General features: G+C 39.6%; 1 protein-coding gene across 1 annotated transcript in view; it reads right to left on the bottom strand.

Moving 5' to 3' along the window:
* fgf22 (fibroblast growth factor 22) overlaps nucleotides 1-14,146 on the bottom strand; it is a 24,391-nt gene extending 10,245 nt beyond the window's left edge. Inside the window, exon 1 of the mRNA XM_077717194.1 lies at nucleotides 13,200-14,146. Coding sequence (XP_077573320.1) covers nucleotides 13,200-13,539 — 340 coding nt within the window. The 5' untranslated portion in view covers nucleotides 13,540-14,146. The remainder of the gene's footprint in view (nucleotides 1-13,199) is intronic.
* Between the last annotated feature and the right edge of the window lie 6,886 nt (nucleotides 14,147-21,032).

The following is a 21,032-nucleotide window of genomic DNA, read 5'->3' as shown; positions in this document are numbered from 1 at the left end:
ACTTTTTGCAATCCAGTTCTCACCATGTTTTTTTTTTTTGTTCAGCAAAAGTATCTGAAGATGGTGTTAGGTACCAGTTTTACCATAACATCTCTTGGTTGCAGTACTCAATCGTCAATAGTATATATTTTTTCACAATGGTCCACTTTAGGAGTGTTGAGCCATCGTTTCCATCCATTTATGGGTTTATACTTTATTTAATTAAACCCAATTTAGGAAGGAAACGAGAACCAGAATTATTTGTGCCCCCTCATTTTCGCCGCTTTTCTTCTTGTGCATTTGAGCCTTTGCAGACGCAAACACGCTGTCACAAAAGAAATCATAGAATACGTACACACTGTGTGCGGTCATTCAGCCATGACTTTATACAATGTTGTCTTTACCCTTTGGTATGTACAAAGTATTTGTTATGTCCAATGCACATAACAAACGATTCCTGGTTGTAGATAATGTTGGACTTTCTACTATAGTTTTCGGATAAAAGTCTAAAGCCATCCAACACACTAAATATAAATATAAAACATGAAAAAAAAACAATATTTGATATGTTAAAAGATAAATAACAAATGACACATGCATTATTTTAATGATCAGATGTGCCATATAGTCCAAAATATACTCGACAGTGTCATACTTTTTCGTATTTTTCGGACTATATGTCACATTTGATATGTAAATCTCTATATGGAAGATAATATGAATAATTGGGCCTGCCTACAAATGAGGAACGCTATGGTTACATAACTAGGGTTAATGTATTTTTTTTACTTTGTTTAAAGAGAGAGAGAAAAAACTATAATATTGCATTTCTTTAGGACTTTAAGTTAAAATGAGGTCCTTTTTCCTAAATTTTACATTTCGAGAGTCCTGCTCCACCTGATAAACAGAGATTATACAGTATTGATGAGCAACCAGGTATATTTAGACCCTCTTTATGAATCCCCTGAGGTAAACTTGAGTTCCTATGTGCGAGGGAGGCACCTAGGATTCGGAGTAGCAAACTTCTGGACAAATCCCATCTCTTTTGAGCCTGTGAACGCCACACATGGTGAAGACCTGCTGAAAGCCGACTCTTGTCCCCCTTGTTGGCCAGCGCGCTGGCCGCAAGAGGTGACATTCTCCCACACATACAATCCACCGACCGGCCCATACTCCTCTTTCAGGACTCTTCGGGCCACTGTGTTACCCCACCCCCAAGTCCTTTTCAAACAGGGCTGCTTGGGAGAAAGACTCCAGGGATTAGGCCGGGCCAACTTCTTTCAAAGGCCATTAGAGCAAATTACAGGTATCCTGTTACAAAAGTGCTGGGACGGGCCAGGTGAGGGGCGCAAAGGCCACGCAGGAGAGCAGGGGTCATCTTGGGACAAAAAGAGAAGGCCACCCCGGGCCCCACTCTATCGGAGGGTCTACCCGGCTTCACAAACTGCTAAGGCCGCATCCATGAATGGCTCACTTGATGGGACCTCGGAGACATTGTCTCTCCACTGTAACTTTAGCCTTTTTTTCCCTTTTATAGTAGCCCCCAACATCCACACACACCTCCCTTTGGCCGAGCTTTTTTTTCTGATGTAGGCATGGAAAACAACAGCAAAGCTACTGTAAAATAACGAGAATAGCACTTCGTAGACCTCTACTAGGTCAGAAAAACTTAAATAATTGATCCTCAAATTGATTTTTAAGTATATTTATGTTGTCCATCATACATAATCGTTATTTTTTTCTTATAATTACGTATGTGAAAAAATACTGAATCATAAGACCTGAAAAACAACAGCAAAACTACTGTAAAATAACAAGAATGGCACTTCGTAGACTTCCAATAAGGCAGAAAAACTATATAATTGATCCTAAAATTGATTTTTAAGTATATTTATGTTGTCCAATCATAATTGTTATTATTTTTTTGTTATAATTACGTATGTGAAAAAATACTGAATCATAAGACTATCGTTTCAAGCATCTTTTGAAAATGTCGAAAAATTATTTAAACGTAAACAACCAGAAGAATATGATTGGCCACACACTTTGCTGTTCTTCTTCTGCTCATGAAACAAGAAGAACACAATGTTGGTGTCATTACACCCCCCTATCCTATCCATTAATCCGATTTTATCATTTGTTAACAATTTCAGGTAATTTTTACATCTGTATTCTGAATCGCCAAGGTCAAATGCAAGTGCAAAAACATCCCTAGCATATGTCATCACTCTGATTGAAATTACATTGGCCATCCGTGATCCGGACGGACCTTAATGTAAGGCGTAATGGCAACCACACGTGTGCTGTCAATGTATCATTATGAGACTGATGGTGTTGATAAAAATGGTAGAGATGGCCACAGGGAATTCCGTATCCTGTCATTTTCTTTACCATCTTACACACACACACACACACACACACACCCGCACATTGGCCACACGCACCCTATCCCAATCGGTGGATGACAATCTAGTAGAGGAGCTGCGGAAGTGTTTCATTAGCCAATTACCGCTGTAGATAAGGCCCGCGTTCCCACAGTCCACAGGGCCGTGGGTCAAATGTGACCAATTACCCCCCCTCGCTATTCCCCTCGCAGGACAGATTATTGTGTCTGATTTAGCCCTAGTCAGACAGACTGACCCAGTACTCCGCAATCCACATCTGGAGAGGTCTGAGTGGGCTGGAAGTGTGTTTAGGGGGGTTGAAGTTGTCTGTGTGTGTGTTTTTTGTGTGTGTGTGTTTGAACTGAAATAACTGAGGGTGCATTTAGAGCATGGGTGGGCAACCTATGGCCTATGGGCCATATATGGCTCCCATGAGTGTTTGAAACAGCACCCTGTGCAATTCTAAAAACAGCAGTGGGCCTTCACACCTCTATGTAGAGTTTGAGGATACTCTTAGCAGCAAGATTGAGAGCTATGATACATTTCTATCAAGTTTCTAATTGACATAACTAGTATGTTTAATCCACAATAACAACAATGTTGCATATTACAGTGTTGTTCTTATATAGTTGCTGCAAATTAGGCTGCGTTTACATATTTTCTTGACTGATAGTTAAGGGCAGGGGTGTCCAAGGAAGCACGTTGGCCGCACAGCTCTGGGGTTCTGGGTTCAAATCCAGGTCAGTCCACCTGTCTGGAGTTTGCATAGCCTTTAGCCAAGATTTAAGGTTTTTGTTTCATTGGCAACTGGTTCAGCAAAGGGCATCTTAGACGTTGCTCTCCCCAGAAACGTCATCTATCTCCTCCTGAGGTGTTCTCAGGCAAGCCATGAGACATGGTCTCCCCATTGTCTGCTGAGTCGGAAACTCCTCCCAGAGGGACGTGTATCCAGGGGCCAACCTAATCAGATGCTCGAGACACTACATTTAGATCCTCTTGATGTGGTGGAGCATCCTACTCTGAGCCCCTTTTTGGGTGACTGAGCTTCTTACCCTGTCTCCAAGGTAGGGTTCAGACACCCTACCGAGGAACCTATTTTCAAAGAAATGCTGCAAGCTGGTAGTCAATAAGATAATGTGATGTAATAATTAGATTACTGCATCATCAATCTAGTGTGACCCTTTAAAAGGTGAAACGGTTCTTGATGTAAAGGTTGAAAAACTGTTATTTCTACATGGACCTTTCTGCCCCATACTTCTCCTCAACCGGTAATTAGCACACCCGTCCCCTCCATTCTGTTCAACACCAACCCCCCCCTCCCTGAAGATGTGATTTTACTTAACGGAACATCAATCATTACTTTTAGGGAACCTCTGGGAAGCCCCACTGATGATCAAACTCCGAATTTACAAGCATATGGGGTGGGAGGTTAAAACTAGAAGACAACCTGAGGGAAAAGGGGGCTACAGTGATGGATAGTGGGGGGTGAAAAAGGTTAACGAAGGCTAACAGCGTACGCCTGTGGGGTACCAATCTTCCCAACTAAAGAGACCTTTTCTTTAATCAGGGAGGGGGTTCAGACAGAGAAAAGTACCTCCAAATCATGCATTACATCCATAAGAAGCCAGCGGCCGCCTATCAAAGGCTTCACAGATAGTTACGAGCAGATCTGCCCGCTGAGAGCTTTGTGACTCACGCGGCTTCTGCAGTTTCCTGCACTTTGCTTCCCTGGGAATAGCGGCCAGGATGGTGGAATCCACATTAGTCTGAGGTCATTCCTACCGTGCCACTAAATTGCAGAAAGCTGGCCTGCCGCTTCTACGTCTGTGGCTGCTTTTCGTTGGTAGCCAGCTCCAGACTTGGGATGCGGTAATGTAATCAGAGTGTGGTGTTCAGTGGATTCTCCTTTTTTTCCCCAGATTCACTTACAATCACTTAACTGTATGCCAACAGCCAAGTCCATCTTATGTGGCCTTTTTGTTCTGTCTCGATGGTTTGTACAAGTCAAATTCAGCTAACCAAGATGCAATCTGTGTTCGTTACTGAGCACTTTCTGTCACTTTTTCAGTGGAAGTGTCTGCCATCTTTATTCTTTATCAATATTTATAGTGCTATACTTGTATTTTATTGCACCATTGATAGAAAACCTAGAACTCTTGATTTTTAAATGCATTTGATGTATTGTTGTCCCATGAAATATTTTGTGACATTCTATAATTATATCTTGTAATCCTATATTTCATAAATTACATTATTGTCTATTCTTATGTCGAATTGGGGTTTATAAAATGGCCAATCAAAGAGTTTCCCCTATCGTTTTTCAACCAATTCAGGCTCAATTTCAGTGAGTAGGTAGTGCAACTGATGTTCGTTAGTTTCCTTTTTTATTCCACCCAATCCACAAGCATCTTAAATCATAATGTATGTGTGGTGTTCAGGTGTGTTCCAGTGAGTGAACACAAGTATGACAAGAATCAGCATGGCCCACATTTACATTATTCAAATAAGACAGGCACGAAGGGAGGTGGAGCAAGATCAAGACTCTTGTCGCAACTGTCACTTGCTCCACTGGCCAGACAACCTTGACCTCCATCCCACCAGGGACACAACAGTGAGGTAGACAGCTGGGAAGTAGGAGTCATGGGTCAAAAAGTACACGAACACTACAGGAAATAAACTGCAAGAAAGCGATTGGTTGGGGAGGGAAAGGCCCTTCTCTTAGTGAATACTTGGTTTTAATTTTCAAGGGGTATTTATTTGCATCACAATATAATAGGACCTTTTAGTTTTTTGTTTTTATAGTGTAGTTTCCTGATTGAAGCCTTTGGTAGGTGTGTGTCTTTAGTTGGTGTCACCTTTCAAATGAGATGCGCAATTGGCAACATGAGTCTGTAGGACATGAGGAGTGAGGCATCCGGATAAAATGACTATCCCAGTCGAACATTTACTATATAACTGTGTCTCTTAATGAGGAGCAAGCCCCCCTCCCAGAATGGGGAAACACCCGGTCACACATGCACAAGAACGAATGACGAATTGTAGTCTGGTTCAAATTAGTCATTTGGGAGAGGAAGCGTGCATCTTTTTCAGTTTAGGTGAACTTCATGCTTCTGCAATGGCAGGAGCATAAACACAGGCGCATCCATTCCAAGTGTACACAGACCTTCAAAGAGTTTCTTTCTGGCAAAAAAAAAATGGAGATAAAAAACAAATCCTTCTTGGATGTCCAGTCATGCATGTTACATTTCCGTTCAATTTCTTCTTGATGAGTCGCAATGCCTCACACTCTCAAACAGTGTATTTAAATGGCACGTGGAAGCATTTGATTCGGCCCGCCTTGCAAATCAACTCAAGCCGCATGCAGTGATGCACTGGCATGGAATCGAACCTCAAGTAATTTAATTTCTGAGATGCACATTTCTGGTTGTTTGGTGACTATGATCGGAATACTCAGTCAAGATCTGAACTAGTTGGGCTGAATTATTTAGTTGTAACTTCTGCTGATATTTTTAGTTCAAGTGAACAGTCAAAGAAACTCAAATTAGTTGTGTTTTTGTATTTTTTTTGTCTAATATATCGATGTTGATGTCCATTGCAACCAGACTCTGCCACTGACTATTTCCTGGCCATAACATCTACCATTACACCCATACAGATACATGTACTTTCCAGTGTTTAAAAACTACACAAATCGGGATATCTGTATATAAAAACAACACAGAGTGCAACTTTATTACATCTTTCAATTATCTGCCTTTTTTAAGTTTTCAGATTTGTTTTTACGGCTACAGTAAAACCTTATTTAGCTATAAGTGTCAACATAAGTGAATAGATATAGGATAATAGTGTCATATTGATTTACCTGAGGTGTGAATGTGATTTCGGCAACTTAACATCTATTGCACTTTATGCCCTGTAAAGTCAATGTTTTTATGGCCTTGATTTCCTGACAGCAAGTTAGTGTTTGTCCTGGTTTATTTATGTTTATGTATGTAACGGCAAGCAAAGAGCAAGCATTTAAAGTCTACTGAAATTTTACGGAGCTTCATTGTGCACCTGTGATAATAATAATAGGAAAGAGAAAAGTTAAGATCAGCCTGCAGATCAAGCGTAAGAACGCCTACTGACTCTTATTACTTCCTGCATGGACCAAATCAAACAAGACTCTGGGGAGGGGAATATTTCTGTCTTTAGGGCAACAGGTGCATTACATTCCTCTCCAGTGCTGGGCTCACATATTTAAAGCTATTAAGTTAGTCACTTGTTTGGTTACGGTATATATATTCAAAGGATGCCAAGTAAATAAAGCTGTTTTAGTCCTGTGTTAGGGGTTAAGGACTTCATGACATGTTGGAAACGACCATGCATATGTCCCTCTACATACAATGCAAAAAAACCCTGATTCTAATTTTCTATAATCCTAATTTTAGCTTGAATTATGTGATGAATGTTTTAAAAAAAGGGTCTAATGCTTAAAAAAACAATAGGTGGGAAACCTTTGCCCTGTTATTCTTGGTTTAGTCATGGGAAATACCTTTTATTGTCTGAAACAATATTCAAAATACCAAATGTCTTTTTCCACATTATTTTCTTCCCTGTAGCATCCATTAATTTCTATATGCAGATTTTCACCCTCAATTAATCTGCGTTTCAATCAATTTATTCAAGTCCAAAGGTTCAGTTAGTAGCACTGTGAAATTGTTCCTTCTTTGTGTTGCCCTCACACCCTCAGGATGCAATGATAAAGGAATTGTGTCCTGGAACCAAAGTCAGACTCTATAAACCCACTGATGAACCCAGTAAATCCCACAGAGGAGCCAGAGTCAGACTGCCAAAAATGGTTAGCTACTAATTGCTACATTTTGAGGCTCCATTCATGATATGGCGCCCCAGTGGCAGAAAACAGGGATGCTCGTCTAATTAAAGAAACACAGACACGGTTGTCCTGCTATGTTCCCAGGACAGCCTGTTCTTTTAAACTCCTCATATTGGTAACAGCTTGCAAAGGGTCAATAATCATCTGCCTCTCACAGGCAAAGGTCACCATCCATTCCGGCAAAATAGTGACATGATTGATTCATGGTACTGATGGTATCCCCCATCTGACATCCTCACTTCAGGATATCAACTCTTATACAGCCTGGAGAAAATCTTGCATAATCTCTAATGAACAACTGGAAATACTCCAGCACCCCCATAGTCTTTCATTTCACCTCACAGCTAAGAAGAGCTTCCGTTTTTCTCATCATTAACAAACAAGATTCCGGTGCTGTACTCCAATTCCCAACTGTATTTGGAATTTTTGTCCCTTTCGCAAATATTGTAGATAAAAAAAAACAAAAAATGGATACTCAGCAGTTCCAATTTTTATTGACAAACGGTTAGAATCTCCTTGGGCGATTGGTCATCTACCAGACAGTGAATATATTTCTGTCTCATTTGAAAATAGTTGCCTGGCCTGAATCGCAAGTTTGGAAAAAGCCAAGCGTGGAGGCATTTATGTTTAAGAATGGAGTCGAGACTCCAAAACAAGTTGAAGAGTCATTAATACAACAGAATATTTTGTTGGTTCCCTCAAAATCTTGTGTGGAGAAACTCAGGGTGACTCCAGAAACCAAAACATACATTGTGTATGCAAGCAATTAAAACTCTGTTTTCCATAATGTGTTCCCTTTTATGACTGACAGAATTGCCTTGGTGCCATTGGTCATGAAGTAGTTGTAAACCTTGCCTTGGCTCAATTCCTGCTAAAGTTCCGCTTTACATTTTGCCCCATGTTTGGCCCGTAATACACAAGGGTATACTCAGCCCCAAGTCAGCTGGAATAAACTGCAGCACCTACTTTGACCATGAGCCGTACTAATACTACCTCACTAAAGACAATGAACCCATAGACACTAAGAGTATCATCACACTGCCACACTTGTCCTCGCCAAAGTGCTCAATGACCGTCTCAAAGAGTTTTGACTCATTTCCACAACACATTTCATCAGGATGGAAGATTCACCCAACACTTTACTCTTCCCCCCACCTGGAGTCATACTCTGGGCGCCATCCAACTCAAACGTGAACTCAGAAAACCCGAGAGATGCTGCACTTTGAGGGAAAGTCAGCAAACACCCTGACTGGAAGAGTTTCTTGGACATTGGTTCAAAACTAAGCTAGTCCAGCAAACTAAGTAAACCTCATTACTCTGAATGAATGAGTTTCATGTACTGTATTTTCACGACTATAAGGCACACTTAAAAGTCTTAAATTTTCTCCAAAATAGACAGTGCGCCTTATAATCCAGTGCGCCTTATATATGGAAAAAACAGAAAACCAAAAACGAAAAACCACCACTGTCAGATATTAAAAAAGCACAAATGCCTGAACTGAAACAATACTGTTAAATATGCAGATGCCATCTTAGTTTACAAAATCTTCCATCATATAGCTCCTCTCCCACTGCAAGATTTTATGCAAAAAAATCCAAAACATCAACAATGGCTGGCTCTAGAGGTGACTGTGTAGTGAGTGCTTCATACCTGGAAGTCAATAGCAATTACCGTATTTTCACCACTATAAGGCGCACTTAAAAGTCTTAAATGTTCTCCAAAATAGACAGTGCGCCTTATATATGGAAAAATGTCATTAATTGAGGGTGCGCCTTATAATGTGGTGCGACTAATAGTCGTGAAAATACGGTAATTCCAATTCTTGACGAAAAAATAATATACCATATGCGGTGCAACATACAATTATGTAGCCCGACAGTTGCATACCTACAACTGCTTTTCCGACAACTACTCAGCTTTACGATTTGTTAATGTAACTCATTATAAAACTGTTGCTAGGCAGGGCTTCACAGCTGTCTAATTAAGTCTGTGACCTGGCACAGGATATGATGTGTACCTGACTCTTGTAAACATTGGGTGTGTGTTTTCCCCTTTCAATCATGTTGTGTTTTAACATATGTATGTCAAAAGGAAAACACATCAAGAGGGCAACATTTAGCAACTTGTGTCCTCACGTGACACTTTGTTTCTTTAGCTGGTGTGGTTGTTTTGGTTTTTCAGTTTATATTGCTATCCCTTCTGCTGTAGTTGACATTTTACGCCACTACAGACAGGTGATAAATTTTTAATCGGCCATTTTAAGGATCAGTTCTTGACAAAAACCAGATAGGTTTGGTGTTAAGCAGGAAAACTGAATACCTAGTGTTTTTGTGCATTTGTAGATGTTTGTACAGGCAAGATAGGAACATTTTAACTTGAAGCTTTTTGAACATATGGCCAAAAAAGCTGACTGACCACCCTTTTTATGATAGGGATTTCCCAAAAAATGTACATCGATCGCAATCTGAAGGGTCATTCTCAAAATCTCTAATTCAAGACAACCAGCTAGCTTTTTCTTTCTTCAGTCTTACCCATTGCACTCCCTCATCAGATGCCATTTTTCCTCCCAGCGGCCTCTTCCCTCAGCTGTTCCATGCCACTGTTCCACTGGGATTGATACAATATTTTCCAGTCGTCAATTAGCACAGTGTTTGTTGACTAATTCCAGCTGTTTTTCCTGAGAGGGTGCTGGAAAAACTGAGTGGGGTGGATGCAAGGGTGACAAGACCCTCACCGTGTGCGGGGTTAGGCACAAAATAGCAAGTTGATTTCCAAAGCAGCGGGTTCTAGTCTCTAGAAGCAGAGGATCTGTCTTTGTTGTGAGTTGATCCGGTATCCGATTATCTGCTGAGGTCATTAAATATGTATGACCTCCAACTCTAATCTACAAATGCGCTACTGTATCAGTATCAAGAAATTGTTTGGGTCAGGAGACTTATGAAACCGATTGAAAGCCTTAGTTCCCAATTGTAGTGAACTAAACAGTCTCATGTGGTTTTGGGAAATGCAATCACACCTTGTAAGTTTGATTAGAAGGATAGGACATGGCCTCCAAAAGAATGGTTCTTTATAGCAAAGGAAATTGTTGATAGTTATTATTATAATAGTTGGACTACAAATGTGGAGACGTTTTGTGTAGTTCTACCTTATTTGATGCCCGCAAGTTGTTTGAATGACAAATTAGAAGCAAATGAAGCCATGCCGCTTTGCAGTATTACTAAGTTAGACCAACTTAAAACATTTCATTCTTATTCTATATATATTTTTTTTAAATTAAGTTATTAATTTATATTTCTTAAGCATTTAACTCTTATTCATATGCTTACAGTTTGTAGGACTTAATTGTAATGAATGAATCTTTAGAATGACGACTATTGTACATGGCAATAATTTGGAAACTATTGACTACACTATTGAACAGTGTATTTATTATCGCCAAAAAGTACTGCTCTACTTATAAGAATTCTTTATTTTTATAAATGAAACTTTTTCGTCCTTTCAAGTATTACTTGGGCTGGAATCACTCGGAGTTAAATGGATTGGACATCTAGCAACGTCAATAGCAACAAAACCTGAATAAATATAGGGGTATTATTTATTATTATTACTCAAAATAGTCCCTTTGCTTTATAAAATGTTTTTTAACGGAAATACATAAAGGTTCTGTCCATCATATCTATTTTTCTTTCCCTAATCTTTCTGTCACTTAATAACACATACAAAGTAACAACATTACAATTGCCTTTGAATAACCTATTGAATAATTTCACAGTAAATTTCCATTCTGGCAAAAAAACTAAAAAAAAAAAACTAAAAAAAAAACCTCCCATTTTTATTTTTGTAATCCTTCGAAATAAATACTTAAACTCCTAAAATAACTTTATTATGCAAGACTCCTGCTCTGCACGCCACAACTCCGCGCCTTGAAATCTCGTAATACTTCTCAGCAAAAATTGTTAAATGCAAACAATAACACTCGACTTCCCAATTTAACACTGTAAATATACAAAGTTAGTCACCTCAACTTGACTTTCATGCAAGTTTGTGAAGCAGCGACCTTTTGCAGGTGCTTCTTTTGGACAGGTGAGCAAATGTCAGTCACAACTTGGAACAGTGGCAACAAGCCTGTGAGTGACTTTAACACAACAACCTTGCTCCTTGCCTTCCACCTCAGTAGCTATGTGGAAAAACTCTGACTCACCCTGTCCTGTTAAAAAAGAGCTATTAACAAATACATAAATATTACACTCGGAGGCATGTGGCAGTGGGCCCCGCCTGTCAGTCAGGGAATGACGGACACGGAGGCGAGGTCAGCTCATGAGTCAGCTCCCCTGACCTGGTCACATGTCTGAAAGACATCCATTGATGGACACAATGAGGTGCGGCCGCTGCACTTCTCAGGTGTCCTCTAAACCGCAAACTCTGCATTACAACAGACTGTCTGGCTCAAGTTAATACGTGCCAATGGCTTCAAAAGGGACTGTGCAAAAATAATAATGATAATAAGAAGAATAAATAGAGCAATAGCTATCATCATACATCAAATTTTCACAGCCAGTAATCCCAGTTTACATGAATTGGATGTCTTTTATTGTAAGTGGCAGCCAATAAGTTAAACGCAATCAATTGAAATACAATTTAAATGTTTTATTGGAGATATAAAACTGTGCGTATTAGTTTTTTGCAATCAATTTCGATTTTATTTATTTATTAAAAAGCATATTTCAAAAGATAATGTTTTACTGTGTATATCGTTATATTTATTTTTTACTATGTTTGTTGACAGCCATTGAAATTGTGACATGTAAGACTTTTTAATAGGGCAAATGACTATTTTACTGATTAAAACACTTAAAATGAGAATCAATTACAGTTTTTTAATATTAAATATAATCTCGTGCCGTCAATGGCAGCCCGTTAATCAAATGAGAATCAAAGAATCATAATTCATGCACTATTGTTGCCAACATGAACCAAAATTTGATATCCACGTATATGGAACCCTGGTTTTTGTATGATTTTAATTACCAAAAGATATAGTCACTGGCCTTAAAATGGGTTAACAAGAGGTCATCTAAAATCCAGACTGCTGTCCATGTTTTAGCCCACTACCAAACTAGAAATTTTGTTCATCAAATGAATTCTAAAGTTTAAAAATAAGTGGCAAAGATTGTATTTGTTAAAGGCTATGATTTACTGAAACAGGTGAATCGAAAAGCCAACTCAATTTTAGTAAGTTGTTCAACATAACACCATATTTTGCATGGTATGCACCTGAGCCTACAGCATGCATGCAAATCTTCATTCTCATCTCATTTTCTGAACCCTTTTATCCTGAATAGGGTCACAGGGGGTGCTGGGGCACCCTGAATTGGTGGCCAACCAACCGCAGGGCACAAGGAGACAAACTTTTTCATTCTCACACTTATATTAAGGGCAATTTAGTGTCCAATCAGCCTACCACGCATGTCTATGCAATGTGGGAAGAAACCGGAGTACCCAAAGAAAACCCACGTAGGCCCAGGAAGAACATACATATTCCACACAGACATACCAACCTGGATTTGAACCCAGGTCCCCCACTGTGAGGCTGACACGCTAACCACTCATCCGCCGGGCTGCCCATTCTCATCCTCATCAAATATGACACCCCCTCATTACATAACATGCTACTCACAATTGCTCTATTTTCATTGGTTAATCGCCAGTGACCAATTTATAGTTTTCCATGCCATCTGATGTCCAATATAGCACCGGTCAGGTGTACTTGTCCAGCCTAGCAACCCGCATCTTTTGCTCTAAACACAACATGAGAAGGATAACACAACTACAGGATATCCCTCTTTGTCCGCCAATAAAAGATAGCAGATAGGAAAGTCCAATCATAAACATAAAACATCACACGGCAACCCTTTTCTGTAACTTAGCAACTTGGAAGAACTCCGTGTCAGTGACTTACTGTCGGCGTAATTTTTCCGCCGCGTGCCGTCCACTTTGCCCGTTTTGTCAATGCACAGGAAGAACTTGTTGGCCGAGTATAGCCGCCGCAGTCGCACGTCGCCTTCCAGGTGATTGTAACTTCTCGTGTGCCTCTCCAACGTCCACGAACAGTTTGTCAGAATCTGTAGGGGCTCACGCCCTAACCCGGGTGGGCAGACCCCCGAGGAGGCGCCGGTGGCGGCCAGTAGCAGGGTCAGACATGCCAAGCAGAAGGTGGCCACGCCGGGCGTGGGGGGAGGCTGTCGCCTGGTAAAGGCTGCACGTTGGAGGTGAGCGACGGATGGCGTCCATCTGCACATGGTGGGTCACACTCCCAGGGGGCACCTTAATGAGCGGGCTGCAGGCATGTTGAGTGGGTGGGAGACGTCCCTGTGAGCGAGTCCTGAAGAGATGTTCGGGGGAGCCACTCACAAGCAGACCCCCTGGATGGTGATCTTTGACCGGGGTGACAAAAGAACTTCCTACTGAAACAAGCTTGTCAAAGTTCCTCCAGAGGTCATCATCATGTTCTGGTCTGGATGAGTCCGCTCCTTCCACATATCTTCATTGAATGAGAGTTCCACTCTACTTGATCACTTGTCCACTCTCCGCCTTTTGGTTCCAAAGATGAAAGTCCTGAAGGATGATGCTTGTGTGTTTGTTTGTGTGTTCGTGCACCTTGCGATGGTCTGCTCGTTCCGGCTGGGGAGGAACAAGGTGCCTGAGCTGTTGACCCGTGGCTGGGAGGGAGTTGAATGGGTTGATGACTGACTGACTGACTGACTGTGAGTGTGTGTATGTGTGTGTGTGTGTGTGTTAGTATGTGTTACAGAGGGAGGGAGGGAGCCGGTGTGTGTGTGTATGTGTGTATGTGTGTGTCGGAGAACGGCAGCCGGCGAGTGTGTGTCAGCTGGCTGGATGGCCTGACGCTCTGCTGTGTGCAGTCAGCTCGGCACTGCTCTGCTCAGTGGGAGCAACGGCATTTTATCCCGAGCAGGGCTGGCAGCATCCGAGGCAGGTTGGGTGGGGAGATGATTGTAAGGAGAGAGACGTGGGGCGGGGCCTGCACAGGCATTTCAAATCAGAGAATTTTCAAGTCTTGAACATGTGAAAAATGTATTCTTTTTTTGATGATGGAATTTTACTGGTACTTTTGAACATCTGTTTTTATGTATATATGTATATACATTTATATACATATGTATATACATATGTGTATATGTATGTATATACATTTATATACATATGTATATACATGTGTATATACATATGTATATATGTATGTATATATGTATATACGTATGTATACATGTATGTATATATGTATATACATATGTATGTATATATGTATATGTATGTATATATATAAATCTATGTATATATATAAATCTATGTATATACATCTGTATGTATGTATATTTATGTATATATGTAAATCTATGTATATATATATATATATATATATATATATATATATATATATATATATATATATATATATATATATATGTATATGTATATATGTATATATGTATATGTATATATGTGTGTATATTTGTGTCTCTATGTATGTGTATAAATATACATATCTACAAAATCTGATTCTTCTGTGTGTGAGAGCCAAAAATTCCACGTGAGCATGGGAAGGACTTGTAGACACCACACTACGTGAATTTTAAACTTGGGTCCTTATTAAAGCGTGGCAAAACACAATAACCACATGCTTCATCGTCTCACCTTGCTGAAGATGTAAAATATACAATTTCTTTTTATTCACCCACTTGTTTTGAGCCATTCTTCCAGACACCTGGTATTACTTATACGCTGTCCATGGCTAATGCCATGACTGCCAAAGTCTCGCTGCAAGGCGAAGGATAAACTGTTTCGGAGCACGTTGAAATCAGTTCAATTGCGGTCCATAGGGACACAGAGGAGACAACCTTTGACACATTACCGGTCTTTTCTTTCACGCGTCAAATCTTTATTTTATTGCCACCGCTTCCGATCAGTAAGAAGCTCCCAAAAGAGTGTTGTATCGGGCAGCTGAGTGTTTATGTAAGTTATCTTAAAAGAAAGTGTGAGAGATGTTTTGATCATTTATGTCAATATGTCAGGGAACTGCTCTCTCTGATCTTTGCCATTTTTTTCGTTTGGTCAAGCACATTGAAAATGTCAAACATCTCTTTGTTACCTCTTCACACATTTGTCAATTAAGCATTGTAATCTTTGCAAAACAGATTTTAAAAAGGATTTTTTTTGTATTGCTTTTTAGTGGAAGTCGTCATTTACATCTGTGTAAATTTCATTTCTGTTTACTTTTAATTTAAATCCCAATTATAATCATACTTTAATGTCTCTTATTTTTAGGATAACATTAATATCCAGATACTTTATCCATTGGGGTAGATATACCAAAGAAACATTGCCAGTCTTTTTAAACACAATGCCAATTTAATAGAACTTTGCCAGCTTTTTTAAACACAATGCCAATTTAATAGAACTTGTCACGAGGTGTGTTAGCCCCAGTAAAAATGTGGCTTTAATAGTCTTAATACCATGGCCTTTACTTTGTCAAGTGAGGTGAAAACAAGCAATTAACCTCTCTGTGGGGATACAGAGTTGAAAGATGCTCACGTGAGTTTTCTCAGTTAAAGATGATAATTAGGTCATTTTAAAGGGCTCCTTTTGAGCAGCACCCTGAGGCCAAACTGCACAAGTGCTGGAAGTGGGTTACAACCCGCACTTCTGGGCCAAAAGGAGGTTGACAGTCACTTCGCACTCCTTTGCATGTCAACATCACCCTTTTAGACAATAACACACACTTCACCCCCAGTGAGACGTGTTGTCTGCCATGCCTCCATTTAAGACATCATAAAAATTAAACGACGAGAAAAAGACAACTCTGCTAAAAAGCCCCTAGAGGTGACTAACCTATAGCCTGTGTACCATGTGTGAGCGTTTAATCTACCCCGCTATGCAATTATGACATGCTATATATGTCATAATGATATACATTAACAATAAATATTAAGTACACCTGCAGATGCTAATGAGCAGAATCTCCCTTGGAAATATAATCATGCACAGTTCACAAATTGCTGAGTCACCAGAAGGTTGTGGCAAATATCCCCAATGGGCCACAGTTGTCAGTTATAAGATTTCAATGCCTATTATCTTACTTTTGTTTCCTTGGGAAATACATAGATAGTCGTTAAGCTTAAATCAATAGGAAAGAAGTGAAATGTGATCATGTCCGCATTTCATCCCACAGTTAAACAGGTCTTAAGAAGACATCAGACTTTCCCTGTGTGACTAAAAACCCTCATCAAAATTGTTTTTTTTTTTTTTAGTTCCTCTGAGCATGTACTTTTGATTTTTTGCCATTTACCGTATTTTCACGACTATAAGGCGCACCGCATTATAAGGCGCACCCTCAATGTATGACATTTTTTTCATATATAAGGCGCACTGTATTATAAGGCGCACTGTCTATTTTGGAGAAAATTTAAGACTTTTAAGTGCGCCTTATTGTCGTGAAAATACGGTAATTGCTATTGACTTCCAGGTATGAAGCACTCACTACACAGTCACCTCTAGAGCCAGCCATCGTTGATGTTTTGGATTTTTTTGTAAAAAATCTTGCAGTGGGGGAGGAGCTATATGATGGAAGATTTTGGCATCTGCATATTTAACAGTATTGTTATTGTTTCAGTTCAGGGGTTTGTGTTTTTTTAATACCCGACAGTGGTGGTTTTTCGTTTTTGGTTTTCTGTTTTTTCTCCATATATAAGGCGCACTGGATGATAAGGCGCACTGTCTATTTTGGAGCAAATGTAAGACTTTTAAGTGCGCCTTATAGTCGTGAAAATACGGTACTCTGCAAAATGATCAATATCGGTATACATTTCACCACGTGAATTGTCCAGTTGCCCTTGAGATTGATTAGTGAAGGAATCTAATCTCATCCCAACAGGATCCTCAGTTAGTGTATGAATGTAAATAATACTCATATCTATCTGTATTACTAGTAGAAGCACTTTCTGTAGAAATTATGTGGGGCTGCTTTTCTCTGTTGGGCACTGACTTTTTCTCACTACCCAAAGGAATTAATAGTTAGAATTGACAGAGACAACGATCTTTGGAAATGGATATTTGCAAAGCATCCCCACAATAGTGTACAAATTTTACACAGAAGCTTTACTTTTCAAAGGATTGCCGCAATGAGGCCTGCCTTGTCGCATCCAAGTCCTCAAAAGAGGCTGAAATCTGACCCCCACCAGGTCCCAACAATCCCTCAGTAGCGGCACCCTTTTATTAATTGTTTGGGCTGCTTACTAAGTCGCTCGCTTTGCTGGTGTGTTTGAGTTTTAGCTGCGTTCACACTTGACCTAGCATGTTCCCGTTTTGTGGAAATATGTTAGAGTACACTCACTTGTATGTTCATAGTTGAACATACAACAAAAACATTATTCATGATGTGACATTTTAATGCAATTAATGGCACCATTGAAGTATTTTATACACCAAAACAGATACAGTCACTGATATTATTCCGTGTCTAATGGACCTCATGCCAAAAACCCATTAACTAAATTGGTAAATAAGTTGCTGCTGGGTATTTGGCGATAACTAGAGACTGATAAAATGATAATTGAACTTGAAATATCTAGTTTATTGGTGTATCTTTGGACAATATAGTTTAATGCATGTAAAGTATACCATTAATGATATACATATGTAAACAGAAATAATGTTGAATGATATGGTAACATTTAATGGTACATTCATATACTAATACAACATTTGGTGAAGTTTTTGGATTGCAGTGTGAAAAAGAGTTTTAATTCATCATCCTTTTTTTATCTTGGTAATTTTCTGTCAAAAAATTCAAATACATCCAGAAACTGATAAACAGTATGCCTGTTTACTGCATTTTTTTTCAAAAGCGTATTGACATTTCAACAATATTTATCTCTGCTGTCGTAATTATCCAATGGAAAGATTTTATTTGATATCTGCTTGATCCAATGTGGTTTCCATCATGCATATGATGACCAATATTTCTTTATCCTGACAATGACGACAACAGAATTAACCACTAAAGTGTTGACAAGCCTAATGGCTGAATGTTGAACCCTCACTTATGTCTGAGTGACAAGTGATTCTGTCCAATTAAGATGCACTTACAATGCAAAACTGACAAAACCTCAAAAGAAATCGTTTAAATTATGAGCCACTTATGGAAGTAGACATCGCTAAGTGACGTATGAGTCACGACAATCCAGTAAATTCCTTCACTTGCTTTTGTAATTGACTGGAACAGACATTAAGTGTGTAAGAAGATGAGTAATATTTCATAATTGCTGGTTTGTTTGTTTGAAGTTTTTATGAAGTATGGAGAAAAAAACTGCCAATTGTCTTTTAAGCCTCACTAGAAAGTGTGGTGAAATTATTTTTATGACTACAGAAGCACTCAAAACATTTAATGAAGGAGTTAAAAGGGCTAAAATATTCAGATTAAATCAGCTTTCTTGCTTAGAATATAACATTTCTAAGTTCAAATGAATACTTCACCTCCACCAGCTCTCCTCACATTTCTTTTTCAATACCCACTTCTCCACAAGAGGGTGCAAATTCCTTATTCAAACACCAATTTGTTTTCATGTGGTGGAAAACCATTTATTTCATGTATTTCATTTTTTGTGCTAAGAAAAGACTTATGAGTGAAAATACCACGACGAATTAAGACCAACATTCCCTGATAACATCATTCATCCAATTGATGTATCTCCCAAATCCATTCAAGTTGTCATCTTCATCTTTAAAAACAAAAAAAAAAACATGGAGCACCGGGCGGGGCACAGCCAAGCCATTATGAGAAAATGTGACTTTGTCATAAAGCATCATAATTTTAAGATCACTGACACAAATTATACTGCACTTATATGTATATGGTAATAGAATATAAAGTTTTTGCTATTTTTTGCCAATGACAATAAGACTGAATGGTGAATGACATCTCTGAAATTTGCACTATCCTTTATTGCAGGGTAAAGGTGGAAAATCTTCAGTTATGACATGCATACAGCAATTTTTGCAGAAAATCCTCGCACAGACGCCCCACGTGACAAAGGTCAGTGACCGCATATAAGTGTTAGCGATGTCTTGCATAGCACATAAACAATATGGAGGAAACCTGTACCACCCCATACATCTGCTAAATAAGTGTCTCTATGTTACCGTGGCCAGGTGAAGGAAGCAGTTTCAAAGGAAACCCTCTCTGCATCAATTGAACAAATAAGAAGCTTCTACAAAGGTGTGCGCAAGAATCCACATGATCAAAGTGTACGAGAATGGCAGCCTTGTCCCAGCTCGGCCATTATCAGACCCCATGAATGCCTGTCTTCTCCTCTTTTGTCGGCCCGGGCATTGACAGTCAGTCACCCGGCAATGACTGTCACACCAGCGCAAAGAGCCAGCCGCCGACAGGGGCCGACCACATCAAACGAGGCTGTCAAAGAGGTAGCGGCGGCGGCGGAGGGGTCGGAGAAGGGGAAAGGGGTGAGGGGGCGAGGGGCGAGGGGCATGCGCTCGTGAACCGTGGCAACAAACACCACACTATCCTCACCTAGGGCTCAGCGGCAGACACCCACCGCTGCGCTCTGAGCCGCTGCCTCCGCTGAGAAAAGATGTACTGCCAGGACCTCATTTCCCTCGCAGGAACTCCCCCCAATGGCTCTCCTGGCCCTTTTCTCCCCTCTGTCAAGTAGCGCTTGTGTTAACCTCCAGCCTAGCGAGACACAAAGGAGTGCTAAAGTGTTTAAGAATGCTTTATGGATGCATGACAAGAGGGAGGGCGACTGCCGGGGGTCAGAAAGTATACAGGATGTGAATGAGATGAATTCACTTTTGCTTTACTGCTGAGTCACACTTGAGTTGAGCTTAGGGATGTTTCAAACCACATCCAGGCAAAAAAAAAAGGAAGGCGGATGGTGGCCAATGTGCTCTTGGGGTTTTTTTTCAACCCTTTTTCCCACAGCGATTAAAAGGTTAAAGAGTACCTTTTAAACTGGATGACTTCCAATATGTTCTAATACGAGAACAATTTGAATGCATTTGTGTCAATTCATTGTACAGACAAAGCTTTGAGTCATAGTTACATGGATCAATAAGTGGTGGATTTAAAATAATAATAATAAGGGATTGGGCCTGATGTATCATGGAGAACAGTCACTAAACTCATTGGCTGTTGATGACAGTTATAGATATTCAATTCATTTCAGCTGAGAAGGTTAGCAGTGATCATTTGCTGCTGATTTCTTTCCAGCCAAAATGGATTGGATTGTTGCCCTCAATGGCACTGAAACCTGATAATTTCAGTTTAAATTGATTTTATTAATGGTTAAAACAAAAAAAAGGAAAATGTTTTATTAGGTTTGATAACCTGCTTCTATAATCAGTTAATCTTCTGCCTTTTGTGGAGACTATTTGGTCTTTTTTATACATATAGAAATTAAAAACACTTAAAAGTAATTTATAGATGCATATTTGATGACGCTAGCCATAACGGATTTACAGCAGAACAGTTTTCTAGCGCAACACTGACACCTAGTGGAGCTTTTAAAATACTATGTTGTTTCAAGTAATTCGCTGAAAAGCAACCTGATTTAAAGGTACAGATAACACTTTTATCGTGTGCATATTAACGGAAATAATCTTCTTTAACATTTTGAAACATCCAAATGTATTTTTTCTATTGCATTTTTTTACATGACATTTTGTGTCTATCGATGTATCTGCAATTGTTTACTAT

The sequence above is a fragment of the Stigmatopora nigra genome, chromosome 5, assembly GCF_051989575.1.
Source record: "Stigmatopora nigra isolate UIUO_SnigA chromosome 5, RoL_Snig_1.1, whole genome shotgun sequence".
Lineage (NCBI taxonomy): Eukaryota > Metazoa > Chordata > Actinopteri > Syngnathiformes > Syngnathidae > Stigmatopora > Stigmatopora nigra.
Note: the sequence above shows the minus strand (reverse complement) of the source record. Positions and strands in the feature narration are given on the sequence as shown.